Source organism: Falco punctatus (assembly GCF_963210335.1).
Source record: "Falco punctatus genome assembly, chromosome: 5".
Taxonomy (NCBI): Eukaryota; Metazoa; Chordata; class Aves; order Falconiformes; family Falconidae; genus Falco; species Falco punctatus.
In genome coordinates this window covers 48,193,719-48,221,526 of record NC_137584.1, presented here as the reverse complement: position 1 = coordinate 48,221,526, position 27,808 = coordinate 48,193,719, and the positions used below count along the sequence as shown (strand labels likewise).

The window sequence follows — 27,808 nt, the reverse complement described above, 5'->3', positions numbered from 1 at the left end:
TTAGCATAGCATGAGGGGCAAATGTTACAGATGATGGCTTTCTGAAGAGTCCATGCGTACAAACAGCGTCAAGTGTTTCAATCATATATGTCAGAACAACCATATAAATAGCCACTCATTTAAACATCAGTAGTGATATTCAGAAGGACACATAACATTTTAAAATTCTGTTGTTAAAGTGTTCAGTTATGCTGTCAGGGGAGATGTGATCAAGGGCTTGTTCAGTCCCTTCTTCAAAGAATTGGTGCCACTTTTGAAGAGTCACTGTCCCACACTAAAGCATGGTGGCAGGGCTGGGGCCCGCTGCAGAGCCCTCCGACCCCAGGCAGAGAAATGTCAGAAATCCTTATGGAGAAGGAATAACAAGCATCTCCCCGAGAACGCCATAACAAGTATGTGCAACCTGCCAGGATTTTACCTGGTGTAAAATCTCACACGTGTCGGTGACCTCCATGGTCACGCCTTTGTTCAAGCGATTCCTCTGTAAGAAACATCATCTGGACATACATGGGGGTCTGTGTTCTGTAAAGCTCCCTCAAGCTTTACAGCATATGGCTGTATTAGTGTATTGTGGATGCATTAACAAGAACAGACTGAAAGCATTTTCTCTTCTTTTCCATATACATTATTGCAGCAAGTACCAATATCTGTAAGTATGTGTTTTGAGATCCAGTAAATTCCTCCTTGCTGAAGGTCAATGAAATCCATGTTTTTATGTTTCTTTTGGCATCCAGTCACATGAATTTGGGGTTTAGAAAAGAAAAGACATACATCTAACAAACTATGGCTTTATCAGTCAGAGGAGAAATAACCAACTGGAGTCGTGCCTTTTGGCTTTGCTGATTCAAAAATGATTATGCACTACTTTCCACAATTAAACTTTTTTTCTAATTTGTAGTAGATTCTATTCTGTTCTTCTACCAGATTTATTTTCATCTTGAAAAACAGGGAAATACCCCCAGGGAAACCCCTATGATAACATATTGCAGGTATCTACTTCCCACAAATTACCACTCCCCAATATAAATACAAATCGACTAGAACTAAAGCGACTAGGTCAGATCCTACAGCCTCTATGACAGGGGCAAGCCTGTTGAAAACAACGGGAACAATTATACAAGCAAACTTTGTAGGTTATGGCCTTTGTAGAAGGCTCATTATATAAAGGTAAGCATGAAATATGTTAAGACCATCCACAAATGATGGTCAGCTTCAAAAGCAAGGCTGTAGCTAGCCAGATTTTATTTTATTTTTACCTTGACATAAGATTTCTCAGTGTCCATAAGTTCTTGGATGACCTTCCTCAATCTATCTGCATCAGAAAGGTGGCGAGCCAGTGGCCGTGGAGGTGGATCCTGGTTGTCCTTCTGTCCTTCCATATTGCTTGCTTGGACTTCTTGGAAGTTACGGCACAATGCACTGATCTGCTCCGCACTCTGTTAAATGAGAAGAAAGAGACAAGTGCCAACGTTTTAGAATACAAGCTGTACTACAATTATTTTTAAATTCCTCAAGTTTTGCTCTTGTTCCAGATTCGGGGGCCAGAGCATACCATTGATTTTTGTGAAATATGTATCCTGATAGCTTTGAACAGCTTGAATTTATAGCACATCGAGATCACAGCAGTAAAATGAAATTAAAATTTTATAGTGATTTTCCAGTGCAAATTATCGCTAGTCTTCGGATACAAGCTCGTAGGACGCAGAAGTTGAGATCGCACTCAGATATCTCGTGTACTTTGATTCTTATGGCGCTAACATCACACTGTTTTCCATCTCTCTTATTTTGCAACTGCATCAAAACAGAATGAAATAGTAGATAAAGATCTTTTAAGCATCCAGAATAATTGTTTTATTTGTCATCTGCTACCTATACTGTGTTGTGGCTTTTTTTTTTTTTTTTCAAACAATGGGACATGGAGCTGAAGGTTCAGATTCCAATGTCCTGGGCTGTCGAAAGATGTTTAGATTACTTTCCTCTAAGAAAACAACATACCAAGATTTTTTTATTTCAAAACCGGTGAATGGGAACTTAAATCTTTGAGATTCTTTAGAAGAATGATAAAGATGAAAAAATACCAGAAAATTTTCAAGCAAGGTAGCAATTAGAGATGGAACATCAACAGTTAACGTTATAAGGCAAAGATGCAAGAGAAAGATTTTTCTGACACTATGAAATGGTTGTGTAGTTTGCTCTTGCATGACCACCACTAATATCTGAGAGCAAAATTTGCAGGCAATAATCTTTAATGCCTAATTTGAAAATTATTCCACTGTTCTCTTCCTTAATGACCTTTTACTGAAAGCCAGAATATCACTACCATTCTCCAATTCTACCTTAGCACCACCTCTTTATACTGCATGAAACAATTTTTCTTCAGTGCTTCTCTCTTTCAGACACTTTTCAAGATACTGGACAGTTGCATATGCTGTGCCATGTATTATCTGCTGTTTAGCAAATGTGTTCAAATGAGGACTATGACTGCTGCCTTATTTCAAGTGAAAGTCTTGCTTCAGTGAAGAAATCAGGACATGAGTGCATTTCAGAACTGTCTTAATCTGTACCAATTTATTCCACACACTGTTTCAAGTAGTCCTTTTTGGGTGTCCTGATCCACCACTGATTATCTGTAGCTAAGTTCACCAACATACCAGGCCATCAAATGAGCAAGTGCAGAAGTTATTCTGAAGCTGACCTGAGCTATACAAAGCCTTCTGTGAGGTGGAGGCTAAATGCCACTAGCAATATAAAATCTCAGCCACTCGTGTGACAAAACACAGGTACATCCTTTACACCTGGAAATAAATGTTAAAATGTCAAATATTTGCCCTGTAGTCTGTATTACTCTGAAGCTTCCCTGTCCCCTGTTTTGAGCAGTGCCACCACTCTAAAAAAAAATACTTTCCTCACTAATACGTGCAACGATCTTCACAATCCTGTATAATGACAGCTTGCAGGACTATGAAATGTAGATGTATTTTGTATTTACAACATTTATTAGGACACAGCTGCACATGGATGGAATACATTTAAAAATCACAGTCACTCTGTGCCTTTAAAATTAATCAGCAATTTGAAAATAATCACAACTTAATTTAGGAAATGTGTGTATTAAAAGTTAAAGCAACTTCTAAGTAGCTGAATGCCAAAGTACTCTTGCTTACTTTGTTTCTGATGTCAGAAAGTTTTGTATTTGTATCAGAATGACTCAGATTTTATGCTCTCTACAGCTCAAGGTGTGTGTGGGCAGCTTGATTTACATCAACCTGATACCTGACAAAGGACACTGGATCAAGGATATGAGACAGCCTATTGAAAGCGAGTCATAAACATCATCATCAGGTGCAGTTTTGCAAGGAGGAGTTAGAAGTCCTCTATTCGTCCTTCATGACCTTCACATATGGGGCAGACAGACAACTGGAGAACATGCTATGTTCTCCATCCCCTTCAGCTTTGGGGAGAGAATTGCATCTGCCACCAAGAACCACTGGATAAGAAAGCATATAGAACTATATTATACTCCTCAACATAAATCCTATCTGACCACCTAGGCAACGTAATTTTGGTGTCAGAAATTGTTCTGCATAACTGGCCTAAGCCCAAGGCATGGGATTACCTCTCAGCCACAATGCCAACAAGTAGTGATTTTTACAAACTTTAGTATGTTCCTGAACACATAAGCACTTTGTCTTTGAAAGTACTGGCATTAAAAATACCGCCCTTGTCCTGCAGTGCTGCTCTCTGTCCTTCCTTTTACGGGAGGCTTCCAGACTGCAAAATCCAGACCTCAGTCCCATTCTCTGTACCCACTGTGGTATTTACGTTCGGGTCAAAGCAAGAATGAAATGCTCCTTATTGGACAGAAGTATTTCACATTCACTCCAACACACTGCACAAACCATAGTGGATGCAGGCACCCATTTTGCCACTGAAATCACAATGTCTCGGCCAAGAGCCCAGTATCTATGAGAAACGTCATAGTAACAAATAAGTAGAGAGGAGTAAAAAATATTCTTCCTTCACGTTTCTTCCCAAAACTCCCTCACCACCCAGGTCAGGATCTCCACCTGTTTTCCACACTGCTCTGGATGCCACTTTCTGCCTCCCACGCTGAACAATGTCCTGCTCTTTGTTATTTTTGCTGTTTAAAACAGATCTTTTCTAGAAAGGCTCTAGTGACAACCCCTAAGAACATCTCTTTTATATCTTTTATGTGGGGGCAGGAGAGCCCCAGCCTCTGCCGTTACTGACTGCAGCTGGGATTTCAAAGCCACACGGGCATTCTGGATGTCAAAGCAGTTTGGCAGTCCACCGCCCTTAAGCCAAGAAGCTTCAAGAGAAGCCCCAAGTTGATACTACGTACACCCACCGTAATTTTGAATTAAGGTGGGAATTAACCCTGAATTTGCTATTACAATGACACTGCCAATGGCTAACACAGGCAGATTTGACTCTCAGATACATCTGGTCAACTCCTCAAATACACAGCTGCTTTTATTTGCACACGGCCAAGACTGTCTGTAATGAGTAAATGGTAAAAAAGTTATTTACGCCAACCTTTATATGGTGCAGGCCATCAGAATGAAAACATTTAAATTGGTGAAGAGAAAAGCCCCGAGGACTGACTGTGGACAAGGCTGCAGGGCAGCTGGGTGCAGAGAAAAGCTGCGGAGAGCACACACTGGAAGCAACAAACTTTCTCCAAAAGTCATCACTTGAACTTCTGTATGCCACTTTCCACTTTCAGCAACATGTACAGGAGATCAAACACAGCTTCATCTTACCTTTGGCACTGAACAGTGGACAGAAAAAGCTAAAATTCCCAAAGTTTAGACTAACAGTGCCAGAGCTGCGAGAGACAACTGCAGTTTATGTAGGGTTTATAGAAAAAAACAAATACTTGCATTCCAGGGAGAATGAAGTTCAGCAGCACTGTACTGTTTCACTAGCCATTTTCACAGATCTTCCAACAAAGCTGTACAAACCCTTCCACAGACCTAGCAGTTAGGGAAGCAGCCTCCTGCCCCATACTGTTTTGGTCTCTTAAGAAGACAGAAGGATGTGTAGAAGCAGCCTCAAGAAACCTTTTTTCATCCCTGCAGATTTGTGACTCATACTTCGGTCCCACATCCTTTTACCGGGAGTATTCCCTGTGCATGTGGATTGCTCACAGTATCCTTAGAAGGGAAAGTTCTACTCCACATAATTGTCAGCTTGACCCATAGAGTCAACCACCGTAGTGGTGCTCAGCTTATCAGATGGAGGTGAAGCACAACCCATTTTCAACAACAGTTCTGAAATGAAGTATTAGAGATTATTCCTCTAAAATGAACAAAAGGATGCTCTTACATAGAGCCTCTGACAGATTTTATTTGCTCCCTGCAGACAAGCACATCATGGTTTGAGGCTGTGCTATCCCCACCAGAGTTAAAAATGTCCATAAAATTCATTGGTGAGACAGCAGAAGACATTAATCAGCAGTGGTTAAGCACTAGTACAATAATTTCATGGCTACCTTGTGAATTTTCTGAATGATACTGACTGAGCATAAATGCTGCACAAGGTCAATTAGTGTTATGGTATCTCTGCTCATTGCTATTTATTTTACCCTCATTTATACACCTCATGTACTTCATCAGTCGGTTGGGGTTTGTTTGAAATACTGATAGCACAGAATATTTTGAGTAGGCTTAGAAAAATCTACAGCTTGGGGGGCTTAAAACCATGCATGTCCTCTGATGAGTTTTGAGATTTCTGTACCCTTGTGCAGGACACTGACTACACTATGGGGTGATCACAAATCCCTTGAATTCCTTATTCAAAGAGGAAGCACGCTCAGAAAACATCCTGCACAAACTCACTCATCTTGTACCCTCTAAAAATGAACAACTAACAGCTCAGCTCTGCATGATGTATGTATTCCCAGGAAGACTGAATGTCAGTCAGCAGATGAAATACAATTACATGTGATTTTATGAAATTAACAAATGGTCAGAGACCTCTTTATATCCCTTACTCTGGGAAAAAAAAGAAAGCTTCTGGAGATGCCCGTGACTTTGTATTAGAAGATGAATCTCTCCAGGACAAAGGCAGGCAGCCCTAACAGCCATCATTTTATTGTGAGTCCATCACTCTACAGACAACTCTGTCATCCTCAGACTGGGAAGTACTTAGTAACCAAGCAATGTACAAGGCTAGAAAGTTACAGGCCTTAGCTTCCCTAAAGATCACTGAAAAAATTCACCTTATGTTACACACCAACATAGTACCTGAACTCCTCTGAATTGTTTATTAAGACTGAAAAACGTCAACAGTTTTACTGAAAAATGCTTTATGGGATTTTCACCATAGGTTTCTGGGCAAGACTGCCACTCAGCTCCGGGCAACAGAAGCAAAAACAAAGTAGTAGCTTCAGTCATCACTTATCTTCTGGTCCTTCTCCTTTTTGACCCAACTTCAAAGCCACTCAGAACATGTTCCTGACTGACACTGCTGAAGTTTCAGGTGTCTGTTTTGTTTCACTGTCTCTCTTGCGAGTATTTTAGTTAAAGTGTTTAAAACATTGCTAAAGGAAAGGTATTCTTTTAAAATCCTCACTCAAATCCTTTGTAGCAGTAAGACAGGCATAGTTATAGGGGTGCTTTAAGGAGAGAGAAGCAACACCTCTACATCGTGTTATGAAAAGCTGCCCTACCAAACACTACCAGCCAGACCATGGGAGAGGAATTCATGATGAACTTTGAGTTAGAATTTCCCAATTTCAGGGAGATTTCCATTAGCAAAGTCAGCCTGTTCCACTAACACAAGCAAGTGTCACCAACCTCATTCAGAAATCACACATACAGCAAGAAGAGGGGCAGATGACCTAGTAACTCTTTTCTGACAGCACAGATCAAGGCCTGAAAGAAGGCTGAACATACAGCTGTGTGAAACAGCTAAGACACAACCTGCCTGATGTGGTGCCCAAGCTGCTAATGTGAATTGCACAGTGGTAAATCTTCCCTCTCGCTTGCCACGCAGAGAGAGATGCCCTTCTTTCTCCTTGGGTATAGAGGATGAACCATAGGTACCTGGGGTACTTGACTGCAATGATAGTTGTAAACCAAGTCACACAGCAGGACCTGGGCCCAAGAGCCTGCATCGACCAGATCCCAAGGACCAGCAGCTCCCACTGAGCTCATAGATGCTGTGCTCAGCTTCTCTAAAATCAGTCTTCAAAGTCATCTGACCCAACACATGCCAAAGTCAAAGGCAAAACAGAAGTCATCTCCATTGCAGAATATTAAATCCTGACCATACAAAATGTAAAGATGAGAGCAGCAGGTAAACAAAGAGAGAAGAACCCTGACAGCCCAGGTCACCACAATGAGACTCTGGTCAGGTAATATTAAAGCCCACAATGCAAATTCTCCCAAACCCTCATCTTGGGAAAATAGTGGCATTTCCTTTACCACATCCTTATCCTGATATTGTCAATTTTTAATGCAAAAGGTTCATGTATTTTTCTACCACCTGTGTAACATACACATAGTCTTCTTGTATTGCCCCAGCAGTACCTTGTCTGTAGCTCTCATTGCCCCCACCCCCGCACTGTTTCCACAATCCTCAATTATTTGTGAAAAACCAGAGAAATAGTTAAAATTTTCATGCAGCAGTTATATCCAAATTTCTCCGAAGAATCTTGTTAAAATCATCCCACTTCTTGTCAAAATCTGGATCATGACTTAGTCCTTTCTCTGACAGATGCAAGAAACTATTTGCTTGAGCCTGGCAGCAAACAGTGCGGACAACCAACCCACCCTTCCCTCCCCCAGGCTTCAAAAAGCCCAAACCTTTCCCCAAGCAGAGTACTGGTACAAACTCACTCACTGACTACATGTTACCAGAATCCATTATTTGATTATTAACGCTGGGACACTCGCTATTTATCAAGCACAGGCAGCCTGGCAGGCTCTGGCAGCCCCGTTACCCACCTTAGCCGAATTAAGCAGCACCCCCCAAGCTTAACCCACGCTGCTGCAGAACTCACCACAGAGAACATCCTGTGCAGGGAGCCGCACGCCGCTGCTGCCTGCTGCTGGGTCTTGCGAGCCAACGCTAAACTCTTCGCTCTGGTTTTACTCCTCCTGAAGGCGGGCATTGTGGCTTGTGAATACAAACTTTGCCAAAGGAAAAGGCCCCTCGGAAGGAAGCCACGGACGCTGCGATCCCCCACGAACACACCTTCTCTCTCAGCTCAGCCACACAAGTTTCTCTTCAGTGCCAATTAACGAAAATCAGAGACGCTGTCAATGTCCCAGTGTAACAGGGCTAAGCAGCGTACGAGAGCACAAACAGACCTGCTATGCCTCCCTTTATTACTACAAATGCAGGGAAAACATGCCAGATTAGGCTTTTTTTATAAATAGCTTGATGTAGTGAATGCAGGACAAAATGCAGTTACAGCAAGGGAAGGCGGATTTTATCTCCCTGGAAATGTACCTGCCTCTGTGCCTGTGAAATTCACTGCATAAACAAAACATCAGGTGCTTTGAAAAAATTAGCCAAATACCTAAAAATATCCAGAGGGTGCTGACTGCCCTGAAGGTCAGCATGAATTATCAATGGTAGTGATGTTCTCTGTCAAGGGTATATGCTGCTAAATGGTGTGGCATACAAATGCTTTTACAATGATAAAATGAAAAACAAATAGGCAGCTCTGTGGATTATTTCTTTACGTAATTGTGCTTGTCCTTTGTTTGAACTTTTTAGTTGTAATTACATCAATAAAAAGAATTTAAACTGTGCTCAGTAATAAATTCAGGCTTGAAAGTAAAAGCCCCCATGTTGATATATTTACACAAAACCAATCGGGTCTACAGATAGATTATTCTAAGAACAATGCAACTTTAAACGTTATGGGACATGACACCACTGAGCTGAAGAGTTACAAGACTGACAAGCAATTAATTAATAAAAGGAGAACTATACCAGCGGCATAATAAAACAGAGTAACTCCCATGTTCCCTCTACCACATCACTATTAGAGTGCAAAGAAGTTGAGCCACGAGGTTTTGCTCAGCGCTGTCCTTGCCATCATCTCTTGCTCTCTAGCAAACTCTTTTCTTGAACCCAAACGACACACCAAGCCTGGGTATCTACGTCCTTGGTTATGAGTGTGCTGCTTCAGATGTTTCAAGGGTATTCACCTTCATACAAGCAAGGGAATAATGCAGCCTTCTCCTTTAATTGCTGCAATTAAACTTACATCCATCTCTTTCCAAATCATTAGTGCAACTTGACAGCTCAGCATTTGCAAACCATACAGCTCAGTTGCCGAGCGGCTGCCTATCAGAGGAACAATGATGCTGGAGCCCTGAAACAACATGCTGCTGATAAGGCTGGCAGAAAGCATCACAGCAGCAGGAACCCCTTGTTTAGCTGATGGACTATGCCCTTTCTTTCTTTTGGACGCAGATGCTGGATTCACTGGGTGAGAAGGCTATATAACAGAAAACTGAGGAAATGGTCTTGAAGCAGTGAGAGAAGTTTTGCCTGCTCCCTAGTGTTTCATCTTTCAATGGACGCACAGCCCGGCAGCCTGGTTTAAAAATCCAGTTATATGGACTACTGCGCAGCATGTACAAGGCTACTTTTCTTATCCACCATTAGTGGTTGCCTCTTCAGCAGTCCACAGACCCTAGGGATCCACAGAACAAGTCTGATGAGAAGAAAAAAGAATAAATCACTAGCCTGTGGAAATTAATGATTTACAGTACTACAGATGCCATTTTAAAAATAACACGTCAGGTCACCAGATCCACATTTATTAAGAGTATAACTATACTTTCTGGAAAGGTGCTGTTTTTTTGTTTTCTATCAGCATGAGTCATGGCAATTTCAAGCTCTGCTTTTGTAATAGATATGTGTTAAGACACAGCGCATCCACTGGGACCGGGGAAAAAAAGGTTGCTAAATTTCATGTCCAAGCAATATCGTCAATCTTGATAAAAAACAATGACAGGCCTTTTAAATTCCATCTTAGGAAGTTATTCTTTCCCAGATTTGCTAATTAAGCCTGTGTTATTAGCTAGCCATATGCCAGCTAAAAGATGTCACCAATTAACAACTTTTTTAAAAAATGTGTATACATAGAAAAAAAACAAACCATATTTTAATAATCCTTCCAACTTCTATTGAGGGACTTGGATAAATCAAAAAAGTGAAAAGCACAAGCTAAAATAAATCACATGAATGAAAGCATTCTCTTCAGCTTTTCTTCTTCTCTAGAAGCACACAACAAATACTCAAATTCTTTTCAAGAATGTCTCCTATGTAAAATTTACACGCAAAATAATCAATCACCTTGAAATATTTTTAAGATGACTGAAAAAAATGACACAGCCTTGTTGTTTGTTCCTGTGTGCTTTAAGTAACACACATTCCCTTTGCAGACATCTGGTTTTCATCTTTCCATTTTAGTGGCACTAAGCTTGATAGTTACCATAACAGTAACATCCTTCGTAATACAGGCTTCCCTCTATTGTCCCAATATATCTAGGTGCGCTTATCTGCACTGAGTTCGTTTCCCATCCTGCTTTTGCCCTTAATGCATGAAGGTAAAAGGCTAATTTTGCTCTGTCTGTATATATTTTGAATGAAAGGAAACAGCGGCTTGCCCCTGGGACAGTTCTGAGCACTTGTGGGCTCCTGCTTTGTAACATCAGTCTGGACCACCAGTGAAGCACAAACATGATTGTTATATACAACACGTATTTTCCAGATCTAAGTGCGTATGTGTATATGTATGTATGTATACACACACACACACATATACAAATATACAATATATACATACATACCCTGGACTAACAGGAGCTCTGGCAAAAGTCGTCTCCAAGCATTATAATTCAGGCTTAATTCAGCTAGTCTCCAGATCTCTCCAGTGATCTAAAGAGACTCCATTTTTTGCTTTATATAAATGTGGGTGGATGATTTTTCTGAATATTTTTCTATCATGCTTATAACAATAACATGCTTTTCAAATGCCTTCAAAATGCATTTTCAAAGCATAACTGACCACAGTGAAGACATTAGCTGTAATTCCAATGCTAAAAAAAAGTTAAAATTCCAAATGTTTAAAATTCATTCTTTTTTAATTTCAAGCATCTTAAATATTGTTTGTAACATTCTCACACAAAGTGTTCTGTGCTGAATGCAAAAAGTTTTTTCAAGTGCTGAATTAGAAACTATGGCAACCACTGAGACATTATCTTTGCAGTTGCGTTCAGCTTTCACTGTTTTTTCACCTTTCACTATTTTTGCAGTGTGATAGTTTGGAGGCAGAGAGGGCAACCCTGATCTCTTCTTGTTAGTAGCAGGCAAATTGCATTCTAAATGTTAAAAATGCAATAATCCCCATGTAAAGACAAACACAGACCCCCTGAACTCCATATCAGCCTCTCCCCTGGTTTTGGTGGGGTTTTGTTTAGGCACTACAGAAGGATTCTGGTGTCTCAGAAGGAAGTAATCACCATGTGGGTGAAGGTCTTTGCCCACAGCATGTTAACAAGTAAAGACAGAGGCACACAGTGCTATAAACCACAGGTAACAAAACATGAAAATCTGGTGGAACTTCCCTGTGCATTTGACTCAACTGACCCCCTTTTTTAATTCTCCTCCCTCTTCTGCCCTTTCAGGTATCTTTTTGTTATCTTTGACTTTCCAGAATCTGCTGCAAGTAGCAGATTTCTTTCAGTTTTGGCATTTCAGGACTACCTTTGGCCTTACATGTTCCTGACAGTACAAAATAGGAACCAAAGCCTCATTGAAGTATATGATGGTACCCAGGGTGCAGTATTTGCCTGAAATCCTGTATTGCAACTTTGTGCAACTATAAAGTGACTTTGTGTCCTATAGGTAACTGCTGGGCACATCACATAGGTTAGCACATGCTAACATTGTGTTCAAATGCTTCTGCATTGCAAGAAAAAAATATGCGTGTTATTATTAACACTGTAACTGAACAGTATCTCAGTCTTAAAAAACACTCACCAAATAATCTACAGCTGGCAGAGAGAGTTACCCAGTTCCCTGGGTCTGTCAGAAGTGTGATTAGATATCGCTGCCTTTCATTGCAAAGTGAAATGCTGCCATCATATCCTGCACTGCGAGTGGCTGGGGTTGCCTTTGGAGGCTCAGGGTGGTGACTCCCAGGCAGCTTCCTGCCCTTCATCGGTCACGTCATCAGCGTCTCCAGAGACACTCCTGTTGCGGTGACCCAGGACTGCTGTCATATGCTTCTCTTTTCACCTGCAGGTTAAGCCTCATGGATTTTTCCCAGAAGACTACAAAGAAAAGCCACATCTCCCACTGGCTGCTTTCATTTGCAAGCATCAATACAACACAATTTCTTCTCCCAGTCAAAACCAGGACATCCAAACATTGTACACTGACAACCATCACAGTACTTCTGAAAGGAAATTTCCTTCAGTCAGAGGAAAGACAACAAATACCCCCAGAACCCCAGCAACTCAATGTAATAGCACAAAACAGAGCAACACAAGTTCACACCTCTGCATGCAAGAACTGCACAGTCTCTCTTTGGTTGTCTTCCTTGCCATGCTTGTGCTTCCCAACTAGTAACTATGCACACAGATCTCCACCTACAGCTTGACCAGGTCCACTGTAGATACAGCACCTTTCACGCTTTAAGCTTTATGGTTTCAAGGCTCCTCACTATGTGAGCCAAGACAGGCAACTATTATATTGAATTTTGGGCCATCCATAGGGTGGCTCTGCTGCATTTAAAGAACTGCAGGATCAATGCCACAAAGTGAAATCCAGGACTGGGGTCAGCAGCAAAAACCTTCTGTAACCTATAGTCCATCGGGTTTCGTGACTTCTCCAAGGGAGCAAATAAGTAAACAGCAAAGCTGTTACAGACTTCTAACAGACTACAATTTCACTGGTATCACTGCTACCCTTCTCAGAAGGCACACAGTGACAGCAGGGGTCTGGCCGCAGCTCCACGCTGCTGGAGCCAGTGACTCTGGCTGGGCTCACCACAGGCTGGGCTGTCTGCAAGGGTAGCACAGTAATTAGCAGAGCTCCCCACAGGCTTCTGTTATGCTTTCAATGAAGAACTGTCTCCTCCAGGCACAACTGAATCAAGGAAAACCACTGCTGAGGAACATGCTATTTTCCCATGTTAGCTCTTAGACTCCCTAAATGCATCTCGCATCTGGCAGGAAAGGACACTTGGATTGTGGAGGAGTATACATGATTTTGAGAGTACTACTTTGTTAATCCCCTTCCCACAAAGAACAGGAAAAAAAAAAGATGTTAATTGCAGACTACTCCCCGAGCTTTTGGATCTCATCAACTGCTAAAGAGAAGTTCTCATGATTAAAATAAAGACAAGATCCTTAATGTCCTATGTATGCTGAGCAAACCTTCAGGCAGGCAGCTCTCCTGCAATTAATGACATGCTGTGCAAGTGGGAACTGCCGGGGCAATGCAAAATAGAGCTAATGAGAAGCTATCACCATGAACATCACTCAACTAGAATTGCCTCTGTGCAAAAAGTAGGTTTGGGGCCATATGGGCATACCAGTAGTTTTTCTTTCTCTTATTTTACTTACCCAGAGGGACCTCTGTTGAGTTTCTGGTCATTTCTGCTTGCCTTTCTTTCTAGGTAGCTCAACAATTGGTGTTTACTTGATTAGTAATAACATTTGCCTTCTAAGATTTTTGATTTTTTTTTTTATTTTTACAGTCTTTGCTTAACAAAGCTACACACTTTTTTTTTTTTTTTTAAGATTTCCCACATTTTTATTTCAATGTTCATCTTTCTTTGGAGATGTTTTGGGTGTGGGGGTCACAAACTGACTAGCAGAGAGAAATACAGCTCTGAAACCTACCAGACATATGTTAACATACATACATACACTGCCACACCATCCCAAATGTAACCAAAACACGATTTGTACTTGTCAGTCTTTATGTTTTAAGGACCGTAACATTGCAAATCTTCCTTCTCATTCAGTATATTTTGGTAAATATTTAACTTTCTCACTGAAAAGTTGTACTAGGAAACTATTTAACTTTGGTGGGGAAGAATAAACATTTCTTGACGTTCACCTGCTAAAATACAATCCATCCACTGCTTATATACACACATTCAGACTGATAATCCCTACCTCATCTCTGAGAGTGAATGAGTGTCATCATCAGATCTACATAAATAAATGAATCGCCACAACTGAATATACAGGACTACATTATATAGGAATAGAAGGCTGTTGGCTGTGTTTTGAATAACAGTGCTCTGAACTATCCCACAGTACATATGCCACAGATCACATGCCTGTACAATGTTTTCTAGGCAACAAATCACAGGAAAACACTATTTCTACCACCCACTTGCGTTCTTCCGGAAGATCAAATATTTCATCCAAATCATCCATAAACATTGAACAATTGTATTAATTTTCTGCTGGGATCAGACTATATGAGTAATGATTACTAACTGTTTTCACCTCCACTATTCCTTGGCAACTGTCGCAGTTGCCCCCTCCCTCTCCCTAAAGTCAAACCACACTTTTTTTCTTTAACAATTGATCTTCCAGACAGACTAGTGACGGAATACGCATTCTTTCACTCAGGTTTGAACCTAGACTTGAATATATATTATACCTCAGAATTTTTACCCTTAAATTACTCTATCTGCATTGAAAGTTGATGGCTTTAGTGCTACTGCTAATGAAGGTGCTCCAAAATCAGGTTTAGACAGTTTGAAAACAAAATACTAATTTCTTCAACTTAGGAAAACCATCCCTCCAGTACAAGGCTATGCTGTATATACAAGGGGCCAAAACCACAAATGCAGCAAACCCTTTAACAACACTTGCTGATTTTCATTACAGAAACAGCCGTGTGGAATCAGCTAATACGTAACACAAAGATTTCCCTTTTAAAATCACGACACATGTATTTTGCATCTGTTGAAAGCATTGTTTTGGGAAGCTGGTTGTGGTAGTTGGATGATGCAGAAGTGGGAAGATGGGTTTGCTTTCTGACCCAGTCTCAGTCTCTGCATTCACACCTCTTGGGCACCATCTGACGTATGAACCAGCTGCTCAATAGCACACACACACTTTAGATTGGAAGGGTCAGACTAAAAACCTCAACAGTTATCCAAGTTAGGCACATTTGCACATTGACTCCTTGAGCATGAGAAGCAGGACTGTATGCAGGCAACCAAAACCTATATTTCTCACCATGGTCCCAGACATGCAGAGTTCATGGAAACATCTACTTCTCACTGCACTTGCAAAAGCTCCTCTCTCAAATGGAGGACTGTCCACAACAGACATCATGATAAAAAAAATACACAAGCTTCAAAAGCACTGGAAGGATGATTTGATTTTACATAGGAAATTTGAGCATCCAAAAGCAGTCTTCTGAAATGCACAAGTACATATTTTTCCTGCTTTCTTTTTTCCCCTATATATAAAAATATGAACATTTCAAGTAGGGCCATTATATCGACCTGTACCTCATCTATATAAAAAGCTGAAAGCATCTGATGGATATGCTCCATCCTGCAGGAGATGCAGATTTGTGTTTGCCAAAGGTGCCAAGCACTCTGCTGACCAGACTTGTCACGAGTTCTTCATTTCCTCACCAGGTGGAGGAAAGTGAACATGGTTGTCAAACAGGAGCGTAGGAGGAATGAGTTGGGCTAATCTAAAGCAGCCAATGTTAGGGAAAGGTGTTCAGGGATTTTTAACCATAATTTCTGTTTATTGCATTAAGAATGGTATTCCCAAGGAAAAAAAAAAAAGTTAGTTTTCTCCCTCTGCAATGTGTAGTATTTCTTTTTTATTTTTTATTAAGAGGTGATGGGGATAGACTTGTCCTCATATGCACATACTGACGTATGATCAATAACCCGTTTTGAGAGTAGATAGACTATTTTAAGCGTCAACGGCAAAGCAAAGGCAATTTCTGTCTCTATACCGAACTTATTCCCATAATCAATTTTACTTCATTGTTTGAAAGAAATATAGCACCATTTCAAAATCACTACAAAATCAAACCAGCTGGCCATTCTTTAGAAAGCAAATTCTTGTTAACATTCAAAGCTTCTCATCACAGTAGTTTCCGTTTCTGCATCTGCAATGTTAATTTTTGAAGATGCCAGCATAAAACTATTCTGCACTCATTGGCTATTTTTACCATTATTGCAAAGCATCATACTAGCTATTTTTACTGGGTTTAAGTTTCTTAAAGAACACTAAGATACAGCTGAGAATATAACAAAGTTATATGAAATATTTGCACAGTTTAAGGTGTTTTTTTATGATCTGTAAAATATTTAAAGTGAAAATACATCTTCCCCCTCTGACACATGCATGTATAAGAAGTTCCTTCTTACTGTCTGTTAAAATTTAGCATGATTTCAGAAACACTTATCTCCGATGACCCTTAAAAGATCCAGAGCAACCAAAAGTATATCACAGTAGTCTTAAAAGAGACCTTAGAATAGTAGCTACTTATATGGTAAAATTTCACCCTTTAGCTATGTTCGGCTTTCATAGAAGTGTATTTTTATTATATTGAAAATACAAAGTAAAGATAAGCAAGTTAGTAACAGACTACTAAACTTCACCTTAAAAGAAAACATGGGCTAGAGAAAACATTTCTAACCAATACAGTTTGCACTAAGAAATCATGAGTCGCTAAAGGAAAAGTTGTATTTTTTATTTATTCAGCCAAGTGCTACTTAGATATAGGAAGAACTTGATTCTTGTCAACTATGAACATACCAGGATTTAACTGAGCACCAGAAGCACAGACAATTAATTCTCAAAATGATTAAACACAACTAAACCTAATTGCACTGACAGGCATACTCAATTCCCAGATTTTTCTGAGGTCTTCTATTCTTCTGTCAACAGTACGCCTACAAACTCCAGAACCAACAATTGCAAGGACGATATGCCACTGCCACATAAACAGTATTTTAACACAGTTTGAAAACGTACTGCAGCAGAATGTGTTAGAAGTATAACATCTATCCTTGTTAAATAAAATAGAAAATAAAAGTTCAAGATAATAAAGGTATAAATGGGGCACCCCAAAGAATACAGAGCTGACAAAACTTATGAGCATCTGGAATGGATGGTTCTTGATGTCCATGTGTTTTTAATAATATTTTTATCTTAAGGAACAGCTTCCATTCCTGGAATGAAACAATCCTCCATTGCCTTTCTACTTCATTTGTTAGCTCTCAGGTGGAAGACTAATATACAACTATTCTAAATTCATTCACTTCTCAGACTACAATGAATGAATGAATGAATGAACGCATCTTTGAATGCAGTACACACGCAACAAAAGACTTATTCCTTTGAGATTACAAGGCACTTCTGAAATGCCTCACTGTACTTTCAGTGAAGGTGATGCTTAACCTTAGCTTGGTACAAGCTGAAGAAAATAATAGTGAAAAAAAAAATGAAAATCAAAATTGCTCCAAATGAGAAACACAAAATCTAGAAATCAGACATGCAACCATTAAATCCAAAGCTTTAAGACTGTTTTTTAATTACTTACATGTTACGGGACAAAAATCAACCAAACTTCAAAGGAGTCTGCTCCCTCAGAGCCAAGTAATTACATCTACAGTTGCTGTCAACTGGGAAGTGAGCATCTCTAGCTGTCTCTCCCCTGAAATAATCCCAAACTGCCTGTTGTTCCAGGCTGTGCTCAGAACATCTTAGCGCCGCCAACTTCTCCTCCACAGAGCTGTGCTTACAGATCTCCTCTCCCCCATACTTCTGTGACGTTGCCTAACGCTGAGGTGTCTGTGCTACTGTTCTCCCACGGGCGTGGGTCAAGTTAGCACATGCAGGAAACACAAGGCAAAGGGGAAGAAAAAACAACCCCAAATCCAGATGCTATGCTTTTTGAAGCTGCACAATTTCCTCAGACTAATTGTTATTAGTAATAGCTATTGTTCATCTGGCAAGCAGTCCCAAATCACAGCTATAAAAACAGAAGTAATTTTAATTCCTTTTATACCAAATTATGAAAGCACATACAATATACAGTACCTAAATTCACTCTGAGGTGTTTTTTTATTTTAATTCTACATCTGTTGGAGAAATCAAATGGGTCAGACAAAAAATTCTGACAGTAATAGGCACCCTCCAAGAGAAAGACAGCAATCAATTACAAACCATTTGCAGAAATTGTAGAGCTGTCACAGACTCATTTACAGCTGCAGTTCAAGTCAGACTGCCTCTGATTGCCAAGCCATTTTCCCCTCTTGTACCTAAAAAACTAGGACAGTTTCAGATAATTTTTAAAATGACACTAGCAGACCCACATGGCAACCCAAGAAGTGAACTGCAATATGGCACGGGCAATTACTTCAGCAGCCTGTGCACAAGCCATTAGTACTGCTAGACATGGCAGATTTGAAGCTGGAGAGAGGGCAGGGAGCAGACCTGTCTGTTTTCCCCTCTTTTCTAAGCTTTAATTGCAGCACATAATTTAGAGCATTGGAGCAAATTTAGTGTGTTCAGAGTAACAACTAGCATGTTTTCTGTGTATTTAAATCCTCCTGAACTCTCCCTAATTTTCTGTCATCTGGTGTATTTGACACAGACAACCAGGATTAGCTTTGCTTTTCTGCTAAAGCAAAGCCGACGCCCCAGAATCTGGTCCCCTCCAGCAGGATGGGAGCTCATTTGTGCCTGTCCTCACAGTGCACTGGGGACAGCACGTACCCCAGGTGTGCAGGGCACCCCGAGGTGCCCGGGGGAACCTGGCCAAGCACCAACCTGCTGGTGCAGCCAGCCACCGAGGCATCCTAAGCCTTGGAGTCACCTCCGCTGTGCTCTCACAAAGATCCCTGCCCCTGAAAACACTGCAGAAGCCCTAAAACAGGACAGTAGGGAAATCCACATCACCCCTTCCAAAGGAACAATGTGTCCTAGAGGGGAGAAAAATCCAGTTTATTCTTGTCTGGTTGCAAAGACTTTTCAGGAGTGTAAGCACCATGTTACACAGGGTATAGATTATCTCTGTGGGAATCCCCTGTGCAGAAGGAGATAGGCTGAAGACCCACAATCACTGGGCTTCTCCTCACTCTCTAGGGAAACTACATGAAGTCACCTACATTAGATGGAAGTAGATTACAAAGTAATTCCAAAAGTAAGGGAGGATCATCTCCTCTTGGTGGGTATGGCTAGAGGCACAATATATCTTCCCGTCCTGGTCTTCTGAGTTTTTATGTTCTGCCTTATCTCTACCCATTTTTCATACAATCTAGTACAAGGCTCTAATATGTGCCAGAACCATAAAAATTCTAACTTTGTTTCTGTCATGCAAGAGTGTAATGCAAGTGTTATCACAAATTTGCTTGGAGATACAACCGACATCAACAGAAATAACAAAAATAATTTCTGTTGTCAGAATGGCAATGCCTAGTAAAATCGCAGCCACCAACATGAAAACATACCCATGCTAGCAGCTAGGGGCTTCAAACCAATATGCACTTCAGTTGGACAAAGGTTGCAATTTGACTGACTTGGAACAAAAAGGATGAAAAATTGTTCTTCAAAGACCAATGCATTCAAAGGTGGACACTAATCCTGAGGCTCCCTGCCTCAGCCTCCAAAGTCCTAACTGAGAAAAGATCTGAGCATCCATTACTCCATCTGAAGTCAAACAGTAACAGCACCTCTTGAAGTCTGTAGTCCAGTCTAAAACAATTGATGTTAACTCAATGTTGCTATGGTCACTGTAATCTTAACAAGTGCTAGAAGTATCAGCAAAAAGAAAACATGAACCAAACTGAACCAGTTAGAAAGCTGAAGCAGCTTTACTGTTCTCTGCAGAACTGGGTTCAAGCATCACAGAAAGATGAATGTGACAAGTCTCTGCCCATTTGCCATTTGCCTCCATCATGCTGCTTTTGGAGATGCAGCAGCTGTGCCATAGATGCTGGCCTGTCAGGGTGACCTCAAGAAAATAAAACACGAAGTACAGCTAATATGCATAACAATTTTTCCAAATTAGTGCCATACATTAAACTCTTTCCCACAAAGCGTTAACACTACAACACTGTTTGTTCATAAGGATTGTTATGTCAAGCATGTTCTTACCCTGAAAGGTGGATCAGTCTTCTCCCTGTGTGGCACTTGGTCCAGCGTGCCATCAGTACTGCTCCTTTTCAGGCTGGATGTGACATCAGGCACATTACTAAAATCTGCATTCAAAAGAAAGCAAATAAATTAGAGGGTTATAGGACAGGAACAGGAAAAGTATTTGCTTTTATCTGCAAATAATTTCAGTGCCTAGTAGAATTACTATAGGGGAAGGGAAGGAATACAAAATCTGTGATCCTTTCCACCTGCTAGAAAATAACACAAGGGGTCAAAGCAAGGAGCAACCGTGCCTGGAAGCTCTGTTTCAAAACAGCAGCTGGACATCTAAGACCATCTGAAGCAATGTGCATATTTGATCTACCAAAATAAACCCAACGCTTTTGCTAACCGCCTGCTTTCAAAGGTAGCATTATCTATAATCAGCACACTCTGTGCTGAGACAACCAGTGAGGATAATTAAATGCACTCAAGTAGTTCTCCATGGATGAGCACGCTATTGTTCAACACAACTTAGTCCTGAATCCCTTAAAGACTCAAGAAGAAAAGTGTATTTTGCCTTGGAACAAACACCACAGTTCATAACATGGACAAAATCCCTTCTTGTTACTAATAGTTTAACAATTTTACTAAGTTTGGAGCCCGCGTATATAGTAGCTGGTACAATCCAAAACCAGAAGAGACACTGCCCTGCTCTACTTACTGACAGACTACAGCTTTCAATAACATTTATGTGTAAACTCAAGATCTACCCAGCAATGCTGAACATTCATATAAAAATTATGTTTCTTCTCTTTACATTTCCTCAATTGGCTGCTTAAAATCCGCCGTTTACATGGAAATTCTAATTACAACTCTTGGTAGTGAAGAAGTGATTATTGATCTACAGTATTGTTAATCCGAGTCGCTGAAAATCATAAAGCAGCCACCAAAAAATAATGAGGATTTTTAGCAACCTCAGATGATAAAATAGTAATAAAATGAAGGGTTTTTTTTAATTTGCTGCTTTGTTTCCCAGCCTTTAAGCCTCTAGGACATAATTTACACCACATTACCACATTTTCAACACCTACAAGTGCTGGAGATTTATTTTTAAGTGAGAGGTGAGATTCTCATTTAATCACTGACTCCAGAAACTGAGGTGGCAATTAAAAGAAATATCACTCATCTTGCAGTAAAATCATGAGAGCTAACAATAATGAAATTGTGAAGGACAACAGTATCTCTGCGCCCAGGTGTTGCTGTTGTTCTGTCCCTGCAGAGCAGGACCAGCGGCTGTCAGCAAGAACTGACAAACACGGACTGAAGTAGGGGGGGGAAATGGGAATTTTAGGCCCAAAAGAACGCCTTATAGCCCATAAGAAGCCTTCCTGGGAAGACAAAACGCAGCAAACAGACTCCACAGGAAAGCCAGAGAGAAAGATGCCAATAACTGTGCTCCACGTCATCTTGATACTTTATTCTTCTCTATGTCATTAAGGTGCCTATGCCAAGCTTAGCATTAAGGCTGACAATTTCCACCCAGATGCCAAAGACTTGACTACTCCGTCATTCCCCTATCCTTGCACAACCAAGGTCCCATCACTTTTCTCCCCTCAGGCTTTTTTACCTTTTCCTCATGGATTCAGGTGTGGCTTCTGATATCTCAGAGCCTATGTAACATGCAATATTCCAAGAGTTACCACCTTTGCAGAAAAAATGTATTTTACACAACTCCACCAAACAGCCACCCATCTTTAAGAACTTAACAAGGAGTCTGCCTTGTCTATTTATTTTATTATGCTTTTACCCCTCTTCCTCCACCAAGCCTGAATAGTTTTCTCCTGCCCTCTGGACTTTTAATGTAATTTTGAGTCTATCTTCTTTATATGGGTACTCACGAATGACTTCCACCACTGTCAACTTCTGAGTATACATAAGGTAGGCTAACCCCTAAAACTTGAATTTAATTTTAAATAACATTTTATTGGGGGTGAGACAATGCCAAGGATATTATTTCCCATTGTTTCCCAGCTGTGCTTTTTTCACTTGCCTTCAGGGGTTTAATGCACTTCTCCCCCATACCTCCAAACAACATGCACCCGAGACAGATGTTGCAGTGGCATAAAGGATCGAGACTTTGATCTCAGGTAGCTCTCTAATAAGAAAAAAACCTATGTCCTTTCCTTGACTTTACAAAGTGACCATTAAACATTTTTTTTCCTTTACAAACAGGAAGTAAAACTAACGTGTGCAAGCAATGAAGAGAAAGCATAAACGTAGGAAGAGGAAAATAAGGTAAACCAATCAGTAGACAACATGAACAGGAAAAATCAGGATAACAACACCCAAAGCAGGCAAAAAGAATATTATATCACCTTGTCCAGATGATCTATCTCTTCCTCCCTTCACCCTCACCTTTGTTCTTCCTTTGTAGTCTACAGGACTGTCAGAGGCAGGTCTATAGTCTTGCCCGTTTTTATAGCATTTGCTATTGGCAGAATGTGTTGCTGGTGGCAGTTAGGGTAAGCAACAGTAAATCCTATTTTAAATAGTAAAAACTAAAAAAAGTTACACGGAAAGGATTCAGATTGAAAAAGGACATCCTACTGCATGTTGTACGCCAAACTAACAAGGAGAGGGAAGGAAGCGAGGATGTATGGCTTGTTGATCAGTTTAGCATCCATATCCTGTCTCCCTTTCCTTCTTTTACTGTGGAAGCAGACTTCCTTTGATTTACTCCTACAAACCATCACACTATTCCCAAATAATAATTAAAAAAAAAATAAATCACAGAAAAGAGTTTTACCTTAGATAATGGGTAATTTCAAATACAAAGCCTAAAGACATAAACACAGCATCAAGTTTAATACTGAAATTCTCTCTGCTTCTAGTACTAAATGGAAGGGCAGTAACAAGCCAAACCATGCAAAATGTATTGTCTTTAAACATTCAAATTTGGATTTAGCTCTACAGTGGGATTCATATTAACAAAGACATTCAAAAGTAGTATCGTAAAACTGCTATCTTACAGGTTGGGTAAACACTATCCTTTCAGGCAAAACTAGCAATGAAACTGTAGAGAGTATGCACAAAATTAAGAGAAATGTTACAGCTGTGTGAGTACGGAATCGTTCCAGTATATAATATTCTGGATCTTTGCTGGGAACAAGCACAGAAAAGTATGCAAGGAGATGTACATTCCTAAAAATCATCCAATGTGAGGTCAAGCCAGCACTTCCTGGCAATTTTTTTTTTTTAATATTATTATTTTTTAAAAACTTCCTCTAATGTTGCTTACCTTACTACAATTACATTACAGACTAGTTTGCTTTGCTGGAAACATTGCTCGAGAGGCTTTCCAGCAAGGTAACGGTGAGTATACCCTGACTAAGTCTGCCTGTGCAGCTCCGTTACAGTAGTACATTTGATTTAGTCTATTGATGCACTAGTAGTGCTAAACCTGTCTGGAATTAAAAAGGGACCGATAATATTGGGTTAAACAAAACTTGGTTTAAATCATTTGTAAAGACACTGAGAGATCATTCAACAATTACTCTCATGGCCAAAACAGACTTGAATTGGATAAATTAGTTTTATTACCAACCAAATCAGAGTAGGATAATGAGAAAGAAAACCAAAACTTAAAAACACCATCTCCCCACCCCTCTTTTATTTTTGGGCTCAACTTCACTCCCAATTTTCTCTGCCTCCTCCCCCTGGTGGCACAGTGGTACAGGGAATGGGGGCTCTGCTCAGTTCATCACATGTTACTGTTGCTCCTTCCTCCTCAGCAGGAGGGCTCCTCATACTCTTCCCCTTTTCCAGCGTGGGGTCCCTCCCACAGGGGAGTCTTCCGTGAACTTCTCCAACATGAGTCCTTCCCACAGGCTGCAGTTCTTCATTAATTGCTCCAGCCTGGGCCCCTCCCATGGGGTGCCGTCCTTCAGGAACAGACTGGTTCACCAGGGGTCCCCCACGGGGTCACAACTCCTACCAGCAAACCTGCTCCAGCACGGGCATCCCACAGTGTCACAGCCTCTTTTGGGCATCCACCTGCTCTGGCATGGTATCTGCAGCTGGGTATCTGCTCCACCGCTGACTGTGGAGCTGCGGGGGCACAGCCTGCCTCACCATGGTCTTCACCATGGGCTGCCTGGGAATCTCTGCTCCGGTGCCTGGAGCACCTCCTCATCCTCCTTCTGCACTGGCCTGGGTGTCTGCAGAATGGTTGCTCTCACATATTCTCACTCCTTTCCCACTGAAATTGTGCACGGGTTTTCCCCCCTTCTTAAATGTGTTATCCTAGAAGCACTACCACCATCTCTGATGGGCTTGGCTTTGGCCAGCAGTGGGTCTGTTATGGAGCTGGCTGGCATTGAATTCTAGCCAGGGGAAGCTTCTAGCAGGTTCTCACAGGAGCCACCTTCGTAGCCCTGCTGCTACCAAAACCTTGCCAGGTAAACCCAATAGTCAGCTAGTTGCAAACAAGAGTAGCAACTCAGATGAATGCTGCAATTCTCAGAAAAGCACAAGGGGAAAATGCCATTATGTGAAAAGCTTAACTACGGCATATGAAATGCATACCAAACGTTCTGCTTGGTTTCTAGCAATGAACAACCAAGTATTAAGAACGTGCTCAGCACCTTCAGCTACCAACAGCATCACCAAAGAAGAATGCCATTACTCCTGCAGTGTTGTGTCTTGCTGGCAGACAGATATGTGACTCACAATCATTCAAAGGAAATTGTAATGTAACCACCAAAAACTGGAAGAAAACATACTTCCTAAGTCAGGCTCCTCACTACTCATCATTCAATTAAAAGTAGGCACAAAGCATGCAGATGGGTCAGTCAGTGAGAAAAACAAACACATACAGCACATCCAAGAGCTCTGTACACCTACAGGAATGCCTCTTCCCACGTTGCTGTGCTGATACAGATACAAGTGGTCAATATGGAAGTTATTCACATGTCTGTGAGCGGTGAGGTACAATGGAAACACATCCTCTAACAGATGTGTGAGACAATAATAATCCGTGCTAGAATCCCAGCCAAGAAACCAAAGGAAATCAACTGGGAAATGTCAACATCGACCATCCGGCAATTCATTTACCATAAAGAAGCCATCAACAAATGCAAATGTCACATTACTTTTTTTTTTTCTGTTTCATTAGAAAGCCTGAATTATTTTCTTTAACTTTTTCATTAAAAAGCCTGGATTATTTTCTAGTCAGTGCTGCTCTTACCACTTTAGTCACTCACTGCAAAGGCAAAATTGCCATGAAGAAAAAGCAGGAACTGAGGATCCTGTTTCATTTCTAATTTTTTTTTTTCATAACACTTTAGCACTTGTTCTGTTTTAGCTTTTTCTCACCAATTTAAAAAAGAAAAAAAAAAGCCAAATAATCATCACAAGCATGTCAAGTGTTATCAAATGTCAAGCACTATTATGTAGGTGGTGTAACCACCCCCTTTTTCAAACTACAGCAAAAGGGTGTGTTTCCACCTGCCACTCTACTGACAACAATAAATTAAACCAAAAAAATCTTTCTAGCTCTACATGAGAAGACAACACAGCAAAATTAAAGGTACTCGGTATCTCACTCTGAGACAGATTAAGACCACTGCAGGGCATTATTTTCAGATCTAGCAGGAGCAGCAGTTCTGTGCAGCAGTTGATAACTATCCTCTGCAAGTAAAGATGCCTTCTGACAGGCACAGGCAGTCCTGACCTCAGTAAAAATACAGCAACTACACCAATATGGAAAATTGCATTTCCATTCTGCAACAAGATGGTTTTCTTTGTATCAGGATGAAACCATGTTCTTTTACATTATGCTATTTTATTTTTGCAAAAACGCCGAGAAAGAGACACCAGAGAACAAATAAAAGTAGCCTGACATCAGGATATTCATCCATGATGTAGGAGAAAGAGATGAAGTCACCTGCTCTGTCAGATTCAGGAAATTAAACTGAACCTGGGTCTGTCTCAGCTAAGCTAAGATGCTTTATATAAATAAAGAAAAAATAATTGATAAAAAATAATACAACATCAGTCAGAAAAAGGAAGGGCGATTAACAACTAGTAGCTGTGAGTCTTTCCTGGTATCCCCAGCTCCTCCTGATCCACTCACCATATCACCAAACATTCAGCACAGCAAATAGATTCCGACTCTAAAGTTCATCATAAAGCTAGTCCCGTAGGATGCGACTGACCCAGGCTGAAATCTGCCTGTCCTCAACAGGGAAGAGTGAGGCAGGACAGGAATACATGACTAGGAAACAATCATGTCTGAGCTGGGTGCAAACTGAGTTACACTCATGCAACTGAGAAAAGGATTAAACTTTCTTTAGCTCTCAACATTTAAAACCTGGCATATGAAACTGATACTCAAGAGCAAGGAATTTAATAAATGGTTCTGCTGATGATGGGGAAAAGAGGATGATGTTATGCAGCTGGTGAATAACAAGCAATAGCTCTATCTAAAGAAGGAATGAGAACGTTAGGGAAATCTAATGTCAGAAACTACAGATCTGTGACCTACATAGTAACCTATGGCTTTCACAATCAATTCAAGTAAAGAAAAATTAAAAGTGTGGAGATAAATAGAAAATTATATAGATACAGTATGGGTAAACAGATGGTGTCAAAGTAACCTGACATCTGCCTTTGATAAAAGTTGTTTTTAAAGGCACGGAACATGGGATAAATCCAACCTTCTAGAAAGTTTAAAAAAAGAAAAAGAAAATAGAAATCTTTATAATACCCCAAGGGAAAGTATTAGCTAAAATGAAAAGGATAGGACTTAAAACAAGGCAGAACTGACTAGCAGGTAAGAGAACAATAGATTGGTCTGAAATAACTTCTAGACCTCGGAGAGGCTAATGGTAGATTTTGTCCAAGGTGGGTTTGGGGACCAATTTTACTCAATATTTTCATTATTTATCTCAGCAAAGGAAGTGCAATAGGAAGTATTCTGATTAAATACTCCAATAATTCAAAGTTAATAAACAGCATTAATTAAGAGTGTGACTGGAGATGCATAAAGGAGATGCAGGATGACTTTGAAGATGAAGTCATAGTCCCAGAATGAAATCACACAGAACAAAATTTCAGGGACCAGTAAGAACAATTTCTTCTCTAAACTGCGGCTCATTAGTTGGAAACACGGAAGAAGAAAAGTGTGGAAGTGTGGAGATGTGGTTAACATGTAGTTGTGAGCTACAGCTACTTAAGCAATGGTCAAGGCCAGCAGATACTGATCTCTTACAACATTGGCCAGGAATATGTCTATGCTGGCAATTAGAAGACTGCCTTTCAACCATCACAGGATTGAATTTCTGGAGAGGCTTACCTGGGAGCAAAGAATGCAAACAGTCTCTCCTATTTTAAAATGGAATATGATAAATGTATCAATAGGGTTGTTGAAAACCTCAACTAACAGAAGACTGGACTCACTGAGTCTGGAAGTTCCTTCCCATCCTAGGTTCCCCTGTCACCAATGTAGCACAAATATTACACAGATGCCTAAATACAGCTACACAGGCAAACAGATGGCCAGAAGCCTCTTTCTGTTCAGTAGAGCACAATAAATACTTTAAGTTGCACTACTGCTGGTGTTTAAAGATCCTGGCAAAGAGTTTTTATGGTTAAGAGAATGCTTATATCAC

General features: G+C 40.5%; 1 protein-coding gene across 6 annotated transcripts in view; it reads right to left on the bottom strand.

Moving 5' to 3' along the window:
- The window catches only part of TIAM2 (TIAM Rac1 associated GEF 2), a 174,637-nt gene that overhangs the window by 12,057 nt on the left and 134,772 nt on the right, over positions 1 to 27,808 (bottom strand). For all 6 annotated transcript variants that reach the window (XM_080389784.1, XM_080389779.1, XM_080389783.1 and 3 more), the window contains 2 exons: positions 20,157 to 20,260; positions 1,257 to 1,436 (listed from right to left, as the gene is read on the bottom strand). In XM_080389784.1, the coding sequence (XP_080245910.1) occupies positions 1,257 to 1,436; positions 20,157 to 20,260 (284 nt within the window). The remainder of the gene's footprint in view (positions 1 to 1,256; positions 1,437 to 20,156; positions 20,261 to 27,808) is intronic.